Source organism: Primulina huaijiensis, chromosome 1 (assembly GCF_012295235.1).
Source record: "Primulina huaijiensis isolate GDHJ02 chromosome 1, ASM1229523v2, whole genome shotgun sequence".
Lineage (NCBI taxonomy): Eukaryota > Viridiplantae > Streptophyta > Magnoliopsida > Lamiales > Gesneriaceae > Primulina > Primulina huaijiensis.
The window spans coordinates 17,431,511-17,450,107 of record NC_133306.1 but is presented as its reverse complement, the minus strand read 5'-3'; the positions used below and the strand labels follow the sequence as shown (position 1 = coordinate 17,450,107).

At 36.2% G+C, this 18,597-nt stretch overlaps 2 protein-coding genes across 2 annotated transcripts; both read right to left on the bottom strand.

Annotated features, from left to right (window-relative positions):
• Nucleotides 1–1,534: 1,534 nt before the first annotated feature.
• LOC140982059 (probable anion transporter 4, chloroplastic) lies at nt 1,535–17,125 on the bottom strand. Its single transcript, XM_073448474.1, has 9 exons — nt 16,977–17,125; nt 6,302–6,804; nt 5,959–6,185; nt 5,479–5,833; nt 5,207–5,251; nt 4,974–5,120; nt 4,501–4,638; nt 4,378–4,411; nt 1,535–1,780 (listed from the first exon to the last, which is right to left on the bottom strand). The coding sequence occupies exons 2-9, from the start codon at nt 6,731–6,733 to the stop codon at nt 1,605–1,607; spliced, it is 1,554 nt and encodes a 517-aa protein (XP_073304575.1). The 5' UTR covers nt 6,734–6,804; nt 16,977–17,125; the 3' UTR covers nt 1,535–1,604.
• LOC140971789 (uncharacterized) lies at nt 13,433–17,018 on the bottom strand. Its single transcript, XM_073434281.1, has 5 exons — nt 16,977–17,018; nt 15,218–15,550; nt 14,124–15,155; nt 13,728–14,039; nt 13,433–13,543 (listed from the first exon to the last, which is right to left on the bottom strand). Exons 1-5 carry the CDS (start codon nt 17,016–17,018, stop codon nt 13,433–13,435), a joined length of 1,830 nt encoding a protein of 609 aa, XP_073290382.1.
• Nucleotides 17,126–18,597: the final 1,472 nt, after the last annotated feature.

Sequence of the window (18,597 nt, the reverse complement as noted above, 5' to 3'; positions counted from 1 at the left end):
TGAATTAATTGCATCTACATCTAGTTTCTTCTAAGTTTCATTGAGATCATTCTATTTTTGAAAACTTTATAGATTAGATGATGATTTATGTTTCTTTGGCCAATATTTCTTAGGAATTTTCTATCTGTCTTACAGAGAATCCTTGATATATCTGTAAGTTAGAGTTTTATCTCATGATATTTTAGACCATGTTATGAGATATTATTGTCTGGCTAAATAACCAGATAAATCTTCATGTGTTTCATGTCAAAACACTTCGTCCTCAGTCAGATTCTGATTCAGTTCCATCATATTCTTCTTGACTCAAGACTTCTTCTTCTTCATATATACTCATATTCAAACTAATATGCTTGAACTAGGAGAATATGAATCACCATCAGATGAGATTTGTGTTAAGAAGTTGAAAATCAACTTAATAAGAAAATTAAGGTTCTAAGAAGTGATCGTAAATATTAATATGAATCATCATCAGCTGAGTTTTGTGCTCAACATTAAATCATATACGAAAGAATTGCACCTTATTCTCTTCAGTAAAATGGAATTGCAGAAAGAAAGAATCGTTATATGAAAGAAATGATGAATGAATTGTTATTGAGTTCTGGTTTACTAGAGCACATGTGGGGAAAAGTTATTTGAACACCAAATTATCTTTTAAATAAGATGTCTTGAAAGAAACAAGATAAAAGTCCATATGAGTTATTGAAAAGAAGAGCTCCTTCTTACCAATACTTGCAAGTGTGATGGTATCTTGCCAAAGTGGCAGTACCTGCTCCGAAGAGGGAAAAAATAGAACAAAAAATTTTTGATTGAATTTTCATTTGATATGCACAAAACAATATTATTTATTGTTTTCTTGTGTATGAATCTCAAATATCTGATAACCACAAGAATACGATCATAGAATCAATAAATGCCTCGTTTTTTGAACACGTGTTTCCATATAAATCTATGGAAGAAATAAGTTCTTATAAAAGATCGCATGAAACAATGGAAAAAGAATCATAACAAGATTAAACCTAGACGTGACAAGAGAGTTAGGATAGAAAAATCTTTCGTTCTGGATTTATTACTTTCATGTTAGAAAGTGAACCTCAAAGCTTTAAAGAAGAAGTTAATTCATCTTATCTCAGTCGAAAGAGGCGATTAATTCTGATATTGAATTTATTTTTCAAAATCATACATGAGAATTAATGAATCATGCTCCAGGAAGCAAACCACTATTTTACAAATAGAATTTTCAATTTTCATATTGTTTTCTTTGTTTTAAGCATAATATTTTCAAAAAAGATTATAATTAACTATCAAATTAAAGATCCATATTCGTTTTTTATTTAGAAGTTGGATTTTTTTATATTTTTTAGAACACTTTTACCTGACACACAAGCATCTGCACAAGATTTTGTCACACCAACTGATATAACCCAAATTCTCACTGTCTAATTTGTCTGCTGACACGGTACACCATTTACAAAATTTGGACAACTGTTTACTGATATTAACATGTTCATAATTTGTACAACACTGCCTAAAGCTGACATATTTCTCGAAAATTATGATGCCACACTTCAAACAGAAATTGGCCAATTTCAAGAACACCATGCCGTTTAATCAAAATCGACCCTCTCACCAGTCGAGAAAAGATTCCAGAACAAGGCTGCTGAGAAATATAAGAAAGCCGTTAACAACAAGAACCCCCTGAACGATCCCACTAATTCAACAAAGAAACCAGCACCAACAGTTCCTACTATAGCAGCAAGTGTGCCAGCGGTATTAGACATACCTACAAGGAATAGAACGAAAGTAAGCACGCCATCAAAATTATTAAACTAAGATCAAAATAATCATTACCTCCGGTACACAATTGTGAAAGCAACTAATATTACAGATCATATTATCTGATAATCTCAAGAGTAAAGAGAAGATCAAAAATTGGGATGAATTTGGTAAAATGGTTTAGTGCATTTTTTTTAAATGAAATGTAGGCCTTCCCAATACATTCAAATACATGGAGGAGGCCTACATTTCATTTTTTTAAAAAAAGCACTAAACCTTTTTACCAAATTCATCCCAATTTTTGCTCTCCTCTTTAACTCTTAAGATTATCAGACAATATAACCTGCAATATTAGTTGCTTTCACAATTGTGTGGGGGAGGCCTACATTTCCAAAAAAAAAAACACACAGAAGACTCTTTTTTAACACTACCCCTAAAAAATTGTTGCACAATCATGTCACCATACGTTAATACTATTACCCCCAGAAACCTCATCAAATGTAATGGTTGACGAACAAAAAATGAGTACTACACTTCCGAGATGAAAAGATATTCATCCAAAAATCAGAAAGAACCCTGTTATCTTATTTTGTGATGTTTTACAAATAAAATCTTTACCACATTTTTAACTTCAAAGTTACTAAAAACATATAGGGTTTTCAATAAATGGTAGGTTGTTCTGCAAATATAAAAAGAGTGATTGTTCTAATGAGCATGCAGTAGTTTCCTGTTTACAAAAATCACTGATCTATTTCGTTACTGATTAAAAGAGAGTGGACAAAATACCATTTAAGAGTTTATAAATACCCTTTTGCCAATAAACTTCTATACAAAAAATAAATTGATAACATGCATAAAACTGTGCTAGTTGTCAAATTTTTAAGTATTTATCGCATATGAAAAACATTTGTAATTTATATTGAACCAAATTTTTATGTTTAACTTTTTTTTCAAAAGACCACAGTATATGAAGTTTTAAACTGCAAGGCTAGTTTATTGATTATTCTATACTCTTTAGAAATAAAACTCCTAAAAAGTATTTTAAAAAAAAAAGGGAAAGTAGACTAGTTCTATTTGTTATTAACAACTTGATAATCACGATAAGATGAGAGAATTAATGGACTAGGAAAAAATGTTATAAAATGGATTACAAAAACATTATAAATAAAATCATTTACGAAAACGAAATTTTTTAAATTTCTCATTTATAAAGGTTATAGGAAAATTTCATCAGCCCATAAAACGACAAAAATTAAATCAAATAAACATTGTGAGTAAATTCTGATAATAGAAAAAATGACGCAGATTCGCATTTTCTTTCCTTGCGTTTGTACCAAAACAAAATTCCAATCAAATAAGTCAATTATAACTAATCTTCTTTCACTTTTAGTTAGAATTTTGTTTTTCAAAGGTTTAATGCTCTAAGTATGTCTCTGATTATAGTGTTTAAGATTGTTGATGTTTGCATACGGAGTGACTTGTCCAACCAATATCACTTTAATGTTGAGGCTACTCGCTATTTGCAACTCGAACTTCACGTGATAAACATGAAATATATACAAGTTTTACACAGAGTGAAAGATCAAAACCAGAGTTTAATCAATCGTAGTTCTATGTTTCACAATATTTTAAGGACCGACCTAACTCTAGCTCAAACTCTACATGAACTAGACCATTCTCCATGATCTTGAAGAGCAAAAGGAGCTTGCGGCAAGAGCAGTGCCAGATGTTGCCAGAAAAATAAAATATCCAACAAATCACTGTAAAGAGATTTCAAACACTCAATATTACCTATACACCAAAGGCCGTGATGGTTCGAAGATTTGTGAAATCAAACCAATATGTCGGGACAATTATTATGGCAAGAGAGAGACAATCATATCAGTGCATCCAATGAAACAGTGACGATTCGCCTTGACCGAAAGGTTTAGTGAAAAGGAAAGAATCTATATGATTTAGTCCTTGGTCTAACGGTGAATTGCATGCAGATAGGGTAAACGTAAAAGTTGCTGGAAATGATAATCAACCCCTTCAATGGATTTGGTCGCATAAGGATGGGATGGGATGGGATGGCAAAAAACCAAAGTGGATGGTAAGAACTAGTCTGACTTCACAAAATTGAAGAACAAAGGCTCTTCATGGTGCAGCAATTGCAGAATTAGGCACGCTGCAAATAACTATTGACGCCTCAAAGAAAGAACAATTAAGTATGGTGGAACTCCACAGGAAGGAAATTGACAAATCAAGAATTGGATGAAGAACACCTGTATTGACTAACAAGACTTAACTAAGAACAATAATAAACAATATAGCCATTAGCATCAGCCTCCTAGGTATACACTAGAGAATAAGCTATTGGAGTAAGGGATTGAAAGAAATTTTGATATAGTTCCGCAAATCAGTAGTAATAGAGACTGCAAGTCATATGAAATAATGGACTTATGGACAAGATTCACCCAACTATCTCCGTATTAGTGCCTAACTTTGATGAATTAGATAATTTTTTAGCTTTCTCCTTATTTTTCTTTCTTCAAATAGTATTATCCATAGGCTTCAAATTATAGCATAATAAAAAATAAATAAATAAAGCTGCTGAGTACTTACCATGCATAACACCAGAATATTGTGGGGCAACCTCCTGGTCACACAACAGTAAGACATACATTAGTAAAAAATGAAGAAAATATATGGAAAATTAAATTAATAAATTCTACCGAGTATGCTAACCTGAAGGTTAACAAGGAAACCACAGTGACTAAATGATTTAAGCCCAACAGCTAAAGTAAGCCAAGCAGATGCAATGAATGGACTTTTAGCCGCTGTCAAACCAATTAGAGCGAAGCCTGGGCCAACAAATCCAACTGACTGGAAAGAACGTAATATATTAAATCAGTTGCATATCTTTTTGAACAATTAGATGGATAAACCAAACGATTGAAAAAGAAAGAAGCAAAGTTAGAGATTTTATCAGGTCTGTCTTTACATTAGATCCTAGGAATCAGAATTTATAAAAATTGTTCATGCAATGTGTGTAATTGCTGACTGAAATTATACTTATATCCAGGCATAGTATTACTTGCGTAATCACACTTGTACCAAAATTTAGGCCATGGAAATCAATTTAAATGCATTCGGGAGTTAATTTTTATCTTTGCTTTCCTACTTTTCCCTTATGAAATGCATATCAAGAGAAAAGGTACCTGCATAATTTTGCGAGTCAAAGTAACGCTGATGCCACTTTGAATCATCCTATCAGACAGAATGCCTGCAAAGTATCCCACGAGAGCCATCATACACCATGGAACAGCACTAAACCAAGCAGCTTGTCTTAGGTCGACATGATACAACTACACAGGACAAATCACTCCAATTTATCAATGATGACAATAAGCTCAATAACACTCAAATTTGAATAATAATATAATGAACAGACCGTTTTAAAGTACATTGGCATCCACGTAAGTACAACAAAAAAACCCTGCACGAAAGAAGAGAATAGATAAAATATTTCTGGGAAATCTTTCAAGATATCTAGAAGAACAAGCCAGTATGTCCACATGGTATTCTACAAAACCTGTAAAATAAAGCCAAAATGGATTCGAAGTTTCATAGGGAAAGTAGTGACTAGCAGATGTAGATGACTAGCTGTAGATGTTGACTAATGGAAAGCTAGTCTGAAATTCCGAAGGAAACAAGAGATTTTACCCAGCTATGCATGGAATTTGCAACAATTAGAGACCAAGTTGGTAGCTTAGAGAGCAAGAGGCGGAATGGTGGAATGACTTTTCTTGTTTTTGACAGAGAGGGAACTGACATGCTGTTCTGTATGTATCTCAACTCATTAATTGATATTTGAGGGCTTCGGTCAGGAGAGCTTGAGGTTGCTGATATCCACACTAAAAGCCAAAGAAAACCAAACAATCCAAAGATCACAAAAGGTCCGAATATACCAGCCTGTGACATGAGAATTGGAGAAAGCACGAGACCAATAGCACTTCCAAGCTGAAATCCAGCCATTGCAAGTGCTACTGCTGTTGACCTTTCTGTCTTAGGAAACCATCTGAAAGAAAATTCAAATAGTAATCCAAACTTTTGAGCTTTAGCTCCACAGACTGTTAAATGATCATTCAAATGTAGAATGTGAATCAGAAATTAAATACTCAGAGAGATAATATTTGATTGTACCTTGCAATCATATTATTCATGCAAGGAAGAGCAACACCTTCTGCAACGCCAAGTAGCATCCGCATCGAAAGTAGAAGCAACACAGACGTTTCTGCTGCCCATGGAGTAAGGAAGGTGGCCAGAGACCACAAAGCCACCCCCCACGCCATAACTACCTTACCACCATGATAGTCCACTAAAGCTCCTCCAGCTATAGGCGATATCAGGTATCCCCAGAGAAAAGATGACTGCCATTAGTGGCTACTAAATCAATGAGATTCAGTAAAAGTGAAAAAAAAACACAGGTATAGCAAATGGTCATGCACCGAATCAGAAGGACATGAAGATAGGGAGGGAGAACTACCTGAACAACTCCTGCAAATGATTGACCCCAACCACGAGAAAGGGAAATCGGCACTATGGCCACTGACATAACGACACGGTCGGCATTACAGAGAGCCAAAGCCAGCGCAAGCATCGCCACCACCTTCACTCTCTCCGAAGTGATAAATTCCAGAAAACTGGGCTCCCGCATTTCATTTGAGCCTCCAACGATAGGGTGAGCATCATTCGACGAAGCCCTGGGACGATTGAATCCCGAAGTATATGCCCTGACCGAAGGTAAAATTGCTCCAGTAGCAGAGAAATTCAAGGATGAAACGGCGGCGCGTCGTCCTTCCGATGAGACTGTGGAAGCCAATCGAGAGTGGGTTTTGCAAAAGGGTTTAGGGTTTTGAGGGGGGCATGAAATTGAGCTCGTGGCGAGGCTCTGATTGATATTGGTGAGAGAATTCATCTCTTCGAAGAGCTAAGCAAGCTGTGGATTCATGCGATTTCCATGAAAACTGAGGGAAGGGCTGGCAAGACCTGCTGTTGATGTTTTCTTAATTACTCGTAAGTGCACAACGTCAAGTTATAATAAAATGTATTTTTGAGTATAAGTGTCGATCCCACAAAGAGTATATATATAAACGTATATTAATGTTTGTAATTAAAATAGTCTCAATTTTATTTAGAAAAATCGATTAAATGATTTGTTTGCGAGAATAACTAAATTGACAAAGGATTTAAATAAAATATCACAACAAACTTGTGCAAATAACAATATAATAAAAGATCTAGAGGTCCGATTTCACGCAACTATCAACCATGTGTTATTTTGTGTAGCTATATTATAAATGTCATTCTTATTCATTAACCAAGAATTCTAAATTCTCTACTCCATCTTCCGATTGCTAAGTAGATACTAATTATCTAACAAAAGATTGTAACGTCCCCGTCAACAATCTATAATTAAATAACACAATAAGCACTAATTTCTCTTAATGGCTTCAATAGCAATATATGTCCTCCCGAACTCTATAAATACCATCGATGTATTTTTCCCTTTCTTGTTTATAAAATCCCTTTTTCCAAGTGATAACTTATAGACATAAGAATCATTCAAGATATGGCCAGTAAAATGAAAGCGTTAAGATTGGAAAAATACAAATGAACAATAATGAAAACTTATATAGCATAATTCATAAATCCCAACACATGGTTTCTAGTTTTGTTCCATCTTTCCTCTAGACACAAGAATTAGTTCATAATAATAATACAAACAACACAACAACACATGAATCTTAAACAAGACATATCAAATAAAAATAAAGAAAGAAAAACTTAGAACAAGAGTGTGGAGTGCATGTTATTTCTCTCCAAAGTGTGCAAGAAATCTCCTAAGAATGATGAATTTGAGCTTTGAACTTCTTTGTAGCCTCCTCTCCTCTCCTTTGCTCCCTTCCTACCTTAGATAGTAAATAATAGAAGCCTTTTATAGTCCTAGGCAAGTCTTTGCACGCAAAACACAAAAGTCCTCAACTCCCATGCGCAGCACACCAAAAATCAGCATTTTCTGGACTTTGTCTGTCAACGACCGCGGGTGCGCTATAACACAGACCGCGGGTTCGGTCTTGTTTCGGGGAAACTTTAATCTCCAAGCTACGAAGATCGCAGGTGCGGTGCAACATGGACCGCGGGTGCGGTACTGCTTCGGCAGAAATTTCTAAAATTGCTTTTCATGGACCGCGGGTGCGGTGCCATTTCTAGCGCGGGTGCGGTTTATTCTCGGAAATTTTCATCTTTTGCACTTTGCAATTCAACACTTTTACTACTCCAATTTCTCATTCTAAGCTTCCAAACTACAACAACAAATCACAAAAAACCTGCTCAAGAATCACAAAATACTAAGTTAAAAACAAGTAATAAAAGTACAATAAATTGCACTTATCAAACTCCCCCAAACTTAATATTTTGCTAGTCCCGAGCAAAACAAAACAACACAAACAAACAAATAAGTCATGAAATATTTTAAATAACTTGCCCTCAAGATAAATTAACCAACTCTTCATGCATTCACAAATCAAAACAATCCAACCAAATTTTCATCCGGATAAAATCATGCAATTGGTTAATTTTTTTAACTTCTAATCTCTTCAACTCATGTTTCAAAACATTATCAATTTATTTCAATTTTTACAAACACAAATCAAGAGGTCTTTTCCGGTAAAGATTTGGTTCAAAGCATATTCATTCAAGAAAGGAATACCCAATAAATATTTGATGCAATGAGGTGTGTGTTATAATTGATCAAGATTCATACTCAATGGAAGTGTTTATCGATTGTCCATAGGCTAGATCCTCCCAATCACTCTCCACTAGTATATTGGACAACTATGACTTGGTCAATAGGATTTGAAATGCTTCTAATGTTAGGCCTTGGCTCACGGCTACAAATGAAGATTAGGAATTCAAATAAGGGAGTAAGTTGAATTTTATTTCTTTTGCAAACTCCACTTGTTCTTTTATCTCCATTTTTTTTATTTCATCTCTTTTTCTCTCATTTTTCTCCAACTCTTCAATGAAAAATCATTCTTTTTTTTTCTTTTGTAGGAGAATTTCCATTTCTTTAATCCTTTGAATTCTTACTCCCTTGAGAAGGTAAGAAATTAGTGTTTAAGATATTCAACAGGGTGGTAAATGTGGGATATTTGAAAGAACATCGAATGGTGGTCTTTTACACATTTTTACGTGTGCCATTCGAATTCATATAAGCTGCAAAGAGGTGACAAATGATAAATCATTTTTATTTGGTGGCTTGAAAGGCTCAATCGATAAGAAAAAAAAATCACCTAACAATAGAATAAAAAGATCTAGAGGTGTATGATGGTTATATTTGCAGAAATGGTGGAGGAAATCATGGAAGTCTTCATGGATGACTTCTCGGTATTTGGCTCTTCATTTGATCATTGTTTACATAACTTATCCCTTGTGTTGCAGAGATGCCAAGAAAAGAACCTAGTTCTTAATTGGGAAAAATGTCACTTTATGGTCCAAGAGGGCATTGTCCTGGGACATAAAGTATCATCTAAGGGATTAGAGGTGGATAGAGCCAAGGTGGTTGCAATTGAAAAACTTTCTCCACCAAAGAACATCAAAGGAATAAGGAGCTTCCTAGGACATGCGGGGTTTTATCGGAGATTTATTAAAGATTTTTCTAAGATCACTAAACCCTTATGTAATTTGCTTGAAAAAGATTCCACATTCATATTTGATTATGATTGTTTGCAGGCTTTCGAGAAAATCAAGAGGGCATTGGTGACAGCACCAATCATGATAGTGCCGGACTGGAAGGAGCCCTTTGAGCTGATGTGTGATGCAAGTGACTATGCCGTTGGTGCGGTATTGGGCTAAAGAAGAGAAAGGATGTTTAGGGCAATTTATTATGCAAGCCGTACTATGGATGCTGCACAGCAAAATTACACCACGACTGAAAATGAGATGCTTGCTGTAGTATTTGCCTTCGATAAATTCAGGCCATATCTGATCGGCACAAAGGTAATTGTTTTTACTGACCATGCAGCCATTCGCTACCTATTTGCCAAGAAGGATGGGAAACCACGCTTGATAAGGTGGATACTGCTATTGCAAGAATTTGACTTTGAGATCAAAGATAAGAAGGGAAGAGAGAATCAAGTGGATGACCACTTGTCAAGACTTGAGCTAGAGGTTAGGAAAGAAGAAGGAGTAATACAGGAAACAGTTCCGGATGAACAACTCTTCGAGGTAAGTTCAGTACTCCCTTGGTTCGCTGACATTGCGAATTTCTTGTATTGTGGTATTCTTCCTCCAGATCTGAACCACCATCAGAAAAAGAAGTTCTTCCATGATATCAAATTTTTCTTCTGGGATGATCCTTGTGTGTATAAGAGATGTGCTGACCAAGTGATTAGGAAATGTGTTGACGGTGTCGAAGCACACCAAATTCTTGAGCTATGTCATTCATCCGCATACGGTGAACATTTTGGAGCTACACGAACTGCAGCTAAGGTATTGCAATCAGGTTTTTTCTGGCCGACTTTGTTTAAGGATAGCTATACCTTAGTGAAATCATGTGATAGGTGCCTAAGGTTAGGAAACAATTTTTAGGCGTCACGAATTGCCACTGACAAATATTTTGGAAGTGGAACTTTTTGATGTCTGGGGCGTAGATTTCATGGGACCCTTTCCCCCTTCTTTTGGTCAATCTTATATATTATTAGCTGTAGATTATGTTTCGAAATGGGTGGAAGCAATCGCCACCAGTACTAATGATGCTCGTGTTGTAGTTAAGTTTGTGCACAAGAACATCTTCACCAGATTTGGAACACCGAGGGCCATCATAAGTGACGAAGGTACGCATTTTTGCAATAAAATTTTCAACTCACTTTTGGCTAAATACAGTGTGAAGCACAAAGTGGCACTAACATATCATCCTCAGTCGAATGGACAAGCTGAAGTATCCAACCGGGAAATCAAGCAAATACTGGAAAAGACTGTCAATACAAACCGGAAGGATTGGGCAATGAAGTTGGATGATGCACTGTGGGCTTATCGGACCGCATTCAAGATGCCTATTGGAATGTCTCCCTATAGGTTGGTTTTTGGTAAAGCCTGTCACTTGCCACTAGAATTGGAGCATCGAGCTTTCTAGGCAGTTAAGAAGTTGAACTTTGACTTGAAAGCATCTGGCGAAGGCAGGAAACTACAGTTAAATGAAATGGATGAGTTCCGCAATGATGCATATGAAAATGCCAAGATTTACAAAGAACAGACCAAGAAGTGGTACGATAACCTCATTGTACAAAGGGAGCTAAAACCAGGACAACAAGTACTATTGTTCAATTCCCGTCTGAAGTTGTTTCCTGGTAAGCTACAGTCGCGTTGGTCAGGGCCATTTGTTGTGGAAACGGTGTCTCCTTATGGGGCAATTGAGCTAAAATGCAATGATGGGAGGACCTTCAAGGTGAACGGACAGCGAGTCAAGCCGTACTATGGGACTGAAGTAAGGAATATCGACAATGTCAAGCTGAGCGAACCAAACTAATCAGACTAGTGACAGTCTGGCTGAAGACGTTAAACCAAGCGCTTATTGGGAGGCAACCCAAATTTGTGTTTCTCTATTATATTTCGTTTTCGGTCTTCTTTTTTATTCTTGTTTTATTGTTTTTGATTGTGTATTTTAATAGTATGTTCTTGTATCTTCCCAAAATTTTATGAATTAAAATGGTTTTCTTTTCAGGACTAAAAAAAATTGGAGAGAAAAAATTTTTTACGAAGGACAACCGCACCAGCGGTCATCTATGCAGCGTACCCGCGGTTGCTTGGAATTACAAAATAAAATTTTTTGCCGAGAGCACTGAGCACCCGCGGTCTCTACACACCGCGCCCGCGTTAAATTTACAGTAGCCATACCGCACCCGCGGTAAGTCTTGAGCGCACCCGCGGTCGCTTAACGTCGAAGACTAGTTAAATTCCAGTAGCCTCAGCGCACCCGCGCTACAAAACGAACCGCACCCGCGGTCGATGAAAATCAAAGGTCACTGAATTGCCGAGAGTACACCGCACCTGCGGTCCTTGCACACCGCACCCGCGGTCGACGTTTTAAAAATCAGATTGGGGCAGAATTTAGACATAACCGAAGAGCCCTTCTTCAATTTCTCTCCTCCATTTCGAATTTCATCTTCTCAAAACACACTCCACACTCAAGATTTGTTCTTCCAAGCACAAATTCTCCACTACACAACCAAATAGCTTCACTCATTCCATCAAATATCCCTTTCCTTTCAACAAAAATCAACACCAAACCTAGGGTTTCAAAGGGGCTCGAAAATTTCTTCAAGGATTGAATGGAGCTTTGATTTTGTTCCACAAGAAACATTTAATCAATCAAGGTGAGCAAATCAATAATACATTTGCTTTAAATTCGAAATATTTGGTGTTATTGGATATGGAAGAAATTTACATTTAGTGGAGTAAATTCTTGAAATTGTGGATTATATTGGTGTGAAAATTGTTGGAGTGTTGTTATTGTGGTGAATAAGTTTGGGGGAGTGAAGAATCATTTAGTTTTGTGAATTGATTGAAGGGGAAGTTGTTGAACTCAAGGTGTTTGATAAAATGCCTCCTAGAAAGAAACAAGCTAAGGGAGCATCATCATCTTCAAACTATGATGAAAACAAATTTTGGAACGAAATAGCTGAGGAAAATTATGGGAGAATTTTGAATAAAAGCATTATAAAAGAGAGGGGATTTGATTTGAGTTTTCCCCGGTCCGAAATTGGTTTAATGCTTACTGCTCGGCATTGGGAGGAGTTTGGCATGCAGCCACAAGATGCTGTCATTTCATTGGTGAGAGAATTCTATGCTAACCTCAAGGTTAGGCATGAACAATTGCAGGTGTTGGTGCGAGGAAAAATGGTAGCCTTTGATGCACATACAATAAATACTTTATATGGCATCCCTCATATTATGCATGATGAGTATGAAGAATACCGGGCTGAGCATGTTGATTATAATCATATTCTTCAAACAATTTGCATAGAAGGAGCTGAGTGGAGAATGAGGGATGATGTGCATGTCAGCCTAGCCAAGTCTGATCTGAAAACTGTTGCCAAAGATTGGTATTCATTTATTTCTGCTAGGATCAAGCCTACCGAACACACCACCGCTGTCATCAAGGAGAGAGCTATCCTTACTTTTTGCATTATGACGGGACGGGCAATTGATTTAGGGCAATTGCTCCAGGATTCGATGCTTGAATATGCAAATGGTAACTCTCCTAGTGGACTCCTCCACCCTTCTTTGATCACAGCATTATGCCAAAATGCGGGAGTGACTTGGGCTGTGAATGAAGAACTGTTGAAGCCGAAAAATGTCATTGTGGTGATTCAACCACATAGGGCAGTGAGAGGTGATCAAGCGGCGGCACGTCGACCTGAAAGGGAATTTAACAGAAGAGCTGCACAAAGACGTGCCCATGTTTAAGCTCAAGAACCACAGCCACAACCACAACCGAAACCAGGAAATATGAGAGATAGGTTGACCCATTTGGAAGAGGAAATGAGAAATCAACGTCAAGACATGGATGCGTTTCGGTTTAGGACCGATACATTTATGGATTATATGATGGATTTTACGTCTGTCTTGGCTCAGCAATTTCCAGCAGCCTCAACCTCCGGTACTCCATTTCCACCTCCTCCTCAGTGGCCACCCATATACCACCCGTCGGAGTTCCAACAACAGCCTACCCTAGATAGTAAATAATAGAAGCCTTTTATAGTCCTATGCAAGTCTTTGCACGCAAAACACAAAAGTCCTCAACTCCCATGCGCAGCACACCAAAAATCAGCATTTTCCGGACTTTGTCTGTCAACGACCGCGGGTGCGCTATAACACAGACCGCGGGTTCGGTCTTGTTTCGGGGAAACTTTAATACTTGCTCCTAAATCACATAAAGCTTTACTACAATGAGAACCACCAATAAAACAAGGAATAGTAAAACTCCCTGGATCTTTCAATTTTTGTGGTAGTTTCTTTTGTAGGATGGCACTGCACTCCTCAGTAAGCTTCACAGTCTCAAACTCTTGCAGCTTCCTCTTTTTAGACATCACATCTTTAATGAACTTAGCATAGTTGGGCATTTGCTCCAATGCATCAGCAAATGGTATATTGATGTGTATCTTCTTAAAAATTTCAAGGAATTTTGCAAATTGATCATCTAAACTCTTCTTTTTGAACCTCTGAGGGTATGGAATGGTAGGCTTAAATGCAGGAGGTTGTACAACTTTTGTCTTATAGTCCTCAACTTTCTTCTATGTTATAACCTCAAACTCAACATCTTCCACTGACTTCTCACTTTCCACCATCTTCTTGGGACTTTGAACCTCCAATTCTTTTCCGCTCCTCAAAGTGACTGCCTTGCACAGCTCTTTTGGATTAACTTCCGTATTACGCGGAAATTGACCCCTGTTCTGATCTCTTAAAGCATTAGCCAACTGTCCAATTTGCGTCTCCAAAGATTTCATCGTAGCACCCATGTTTCCTATGTGAGTCTCCATGCTATCAAGCCGAGACTCAGTTCTAGCCATCCTCTTCCCAGATTCAGCCACAAATGTACCTACCAAATCCTCAAATGAAGGCTTTCCCTGCCCTTTTGATGTATTGAACCCCGGGGGAGGATTCAACACATTCTTATTGTTTTCATAAGAAAAATTTTCATGATTTTTCAAGCCAGGATGATAAGTGTTAGGGGGAGGGTTACCTCGATATCCTCCGTAGCCACGAAAATTCCTATTGTTGATATAATGAGCTTCATCAGGAATATGTGGTTCTTCAGTAATAACCGATGCATTTTCAACCTCTGATGTACTAGCCTTATTCATTGCTGCAATTTGAGTTGTTAAAGCTGAAACTTGAGCGATGAGTGATGTAATAGGATCTATGGCATCAATTCCAGCTTGCTTCTTTACTCCCGACCTCTCAGACGGCCACTGATAACTGTTAATGGTCATCTGTTCAAGCAAATCATATGCTTGATCAGGTGATTTTGCAAATATCGTGCCACCAACTGCTGCATCGACAGTGCCTCTTGTTTGTCCATTCAAACCATTGTAAAACAATTCAATCTGTACCCAATCTTCAAAACCATGGTTTGGACACCTCCTTAACAACTCCTTATACTGTTCCCATGCCTCGTATAATTGCTCAAAGTCAGTCTGCCTAAAAGTGCTTATCTCAATTTTCAACTGTGCAGACTTTGCAGGTGGAAAATATTTAGCAAGAAACTTGGTTGCTAACTCCTGCCATGTAGTGATACTCCCCAAAGGAAGCGATTGGAGCCATCCTCTTGTTGATCCCTAAGATAAAAAGGAAACAAACGCAATCTAATTATATCATCAGAAACACCATTTATTTTTACCGTGTCAGTAATTTCAAGGAATGTTCTGAGATGTAGATGAGGATCTGCAGTAGCGGCTCCCCCACACTGATTCTGTTGAACCATGTTTATCAATGCAGGTTTGAGCTCACAGTTGTTTGCATTAATAGTCCCTCGTGCTATGCCCGAATAATGAGCATATAGTACCGGCCTAAAATGATCTCTGATGGGTATTGCAGGGGGTGGGGTTTCATTATCTCTGTTGTCAGCCATTGCTTGAATCTCTTCTCTTCTTGCCTTTCTTAATCTTCTTGCAGTTCTTTCGATCTCAGGATCAAAGATAAGCAAGTCAAGATTTTGAGATCTTCGCATGCACTATCAAACAAAAATGAAAACAAATCAATGTTTAATATAATCCAATAAAAACATCTCTAAATGAAAATCAAGACCAATTGGTAACAATACTAATATAAATTTAAAATAAATACTCCCCGGCAACGGCGCCAAAAACTTGTTGCATGTTTTCTTAATTGCTTGCAAGTGCACAACGTCAAGTTATAATAAAATGTATTTTTGAGTACAAGTGTCGATCCCACGAGGAGTATATATATAAATGTATATTAATGCTTGTAATTAAAATAGTCTCAATTTTATTTAGAAAATCGATTAATGATTTGTTTGCGAGAATAACTAAATTGACAAAGGATTTAAATAAAATATCACAACAAACTTGTGCAAATAACAATAGAATAAAAGATCTAGAGGTCCGATTTCACGCAACTATCCACCATGTGTTATTTTGTGTAGCTATATTATAAATGTCATTCTTATTCATTAGCCAAAAATTCTAAATTATCTACTCCATCTTCCGATTGCTAAGTAGATACTAATTATCTAACAAAAGATTGTAGCGTCCCCGTCAACAATCTATAATTAAATAACACAATAAGCACTCATTTCTCTTAATGGCTTCAATAGCAATATATGTCCTCCCGAACTCTATAAATACCATCGATGTATTTTTCCCTTTCTTGTATATAAAATCCCTTTTTCCAAGTGATAACTTATAGACATAAGAATCATTCAAGATATGGCTAGTAAAATGAAAGCGTTAAGATTGGAAAAATACAAATGAACAATTACGAAAACTTATATAGCATAATTCATAAATCCCAACACATGGTTTCTAGTTTTGTTCCATCTTTCCTCAAGAAACAAGAATTAGTTCATAATAATAATACAAACAACACAAAAACACATGAATCTTAAACAAGACATATCAAATAAAAATAAAGAAAGAAAAACTTAGAACAAGAGTGTGGAGTGCATGTTATTTCTCTCCAAAGTGTGCAAGAAATCTCCTAAGAATGATGAATTTGAGCTTTGAACTTCTTTGTAGCCTCCTCTCCTCTCCTTTGCTCCCTTCCTACCCTAGATAGTAAATAATAGAAGCCTTTTATAGTCCTAGGCAAGTCTTTGCACGCAAAACACAAAAGTCCTCAACTCCCATGCGCAGCACACCAAAAATCAGCATTTTTCGGACTTTGTCTGTTAACGACCGCAGGTGCGGTGCAACATGGACCGCGGGTGCGGTGCCATTTCCAGCGCGGGTGCGGTTTATTCTCGGTAATTTTCATCTTTTGCACTTTCCACTTCAACACTTTTACTACTTTAATTTCTCATTCTAATCTTCCAAACTACAACAACAAAAACAACAACAAATCACAAAAAACCTGCTCAAGAATCACAAAATTCTAAGTTAAAAACAAGTAATAAAAGTACAATAAATTGCACTTATCACCTGCTCTTGCGCCATCAACCAAAAATAAACACAAGCCTCCATTTACATCGACGGATACTTATCAATCCGGAACCCATTCGATTTCGTGTTCAATTAAATCCATGTAATTGGATTGAGTTGTTTGAAAATAAATTACCATCCTGACGACAAAACTAGCCAACTTGACTCAACCCGACCCGCTACAACTTACCATCAAACGGGACGGTGCTGGCTAGCCCATCTACCCATTTTAGGTTGCACCGATCAACCCGTCAAAAATTAAAAACAAAAAATATATATTTTTCATAATACCTAAACACAAAAATTTCTGTGAGACGGTTTTACGAGTCAATTTTGTGAGACGAATATTTTATTTGGGTCATCCATGAAAAAAATATTATTTTTATACCAAAAATACTACTTTTTATTGTAAATATAAATAAAATTGATTCGTCATACGAATAAAGATTTTTGAGATCGTCTCACCAGAGACATACTCATACATATATTATTCATTATATAATATATTTAATCAAATAGTTCAATGGTTAATATCATTTGCATGACAAAGTAAAAGTGGATAAGTTTCTTAAAAAAAGAGTACATAAAGTAATATACATATAAATTTTTTCGAAATCCTTCAATCGTCATTTCTTCGTCTTCTTCTCTTTCCTTCCGATCTTTTTCTTTAACAATAATCTCCAAAATATTTGATGCTTCATCAGAAAATTTGGTTTGGTACTTATAAATCTTACTTCTATAAACCTTAAAGATGATGGTAATGACGTTGTTTCCAAACTTAACGTAATACTATATAATAAAATTCAAGCCTTACATGAATGTAAAATTTAAAATAGAAATTTTAGTTTAAGGAAAACTATATTTTGGTCTTTTATATCTATANGTCAAATTAAAGTTTAGATTGTGCATGAACTATTTTTGAAAATTTTACACTCTTAATCTTTAGTTTATTTTTATAGAATTTCGTGTCTTGATCTACAGAAGATAAATTTGTGAAATACATTAAGGCTGTCAAAATTTTTGCAATCAAATTTTGTTTGCAAACATATAAGCTAGTGGATTTTAATTTGAAACAACATTTAGTTACTGAGATGCTATCGTGATGGTATTATACTCATTACAGATGTGTCCAAACACGTACATGTTTGACCCATAGGAAAAAAATTAAAACAATGGTAGTCATCCATGCATGATCCATTGAACTAAACAAACACTTGGTGCTTATTCATACTAATTTGTTTTTTCATAGCCATGACTTGTGCAAGATCAAACATTTTGTGGGTAATAATTTATGTCAACACTTATCATATGGTAATGGTAAAAGATTTTCCTTGGTCTTGTTTTAAAAAAAAACTAAACTCGGTCTTCTAAAAGTAAGAACTTATCGCACACAAGTTAAGATTGAGTCAATACAATTAACTTCTAAATATGAAGATGTTAGAGTATTGTTTTCACGCACCCAAGACTTAGTGGAAAGTTTAAATTTTCAAAGCAATTTAAGTTTCGACATTCAAAGTATTTTTTTTGCATTGTATGATTCAAATGGATGTATAGGATGTTTAGAGTTATTACTTTTGCATTTTAAACGCTGGACACCAAATTTTTTCGAATTTTAAGTGGA

What these genes read in the sequence shown, in the direction of transcription:
- LOC140982059 (XM_073448474.1), bottom strand. Translation starts at nt 6,733, where the DNA reads ATGAATTCTCTCACCAATATCAATCAGAGCCTCGCCACGAGCTCAATT. An exon ending in CATTTGCAGGAGTTGTTCAG is followed by an intron (nt 6,186 to 6,301) that starts GTAGTTCTCCCT and finishes CACTAATGGCAG; the next exon opens with TCATCTTTTCTCTGGGGATA. An exon ending in TGACTCGCAAAATTATGCAG is followed by an intron (nt 4,639 to 4,973) that starts GTACCTTTTCTC and finishes CGTTCTTTCCAG; the next exon opens with TCAGTTGGATTTGTTGGCCC.
- LOC140971789 (XM_073434281.1), bottom strand. Translation starts at nt 17,018, where the DNA reads ATGGAGGCTTGTGTTTATTTTTGGTTGATGGCGCAAGAGCAG. An exon ending in TCCTTGAAATTACTGACACG is followed by an intron (nt 15,156 to 15,217) that starts GTAAAAATAAAT and finishes TTTTTATCTTAG; the next exon opens with GGATCAACAAGAGGATGGCT. An exon ending in ATTTAGGAGCAAGTATTAAA is followed by an intron (nt 13,544 to 13,727) that starts GTTTCCCCGAAA and finishes TATCTAGGGTAG; the next exon opens with GCTGTTGTTGGAACTCCGAC.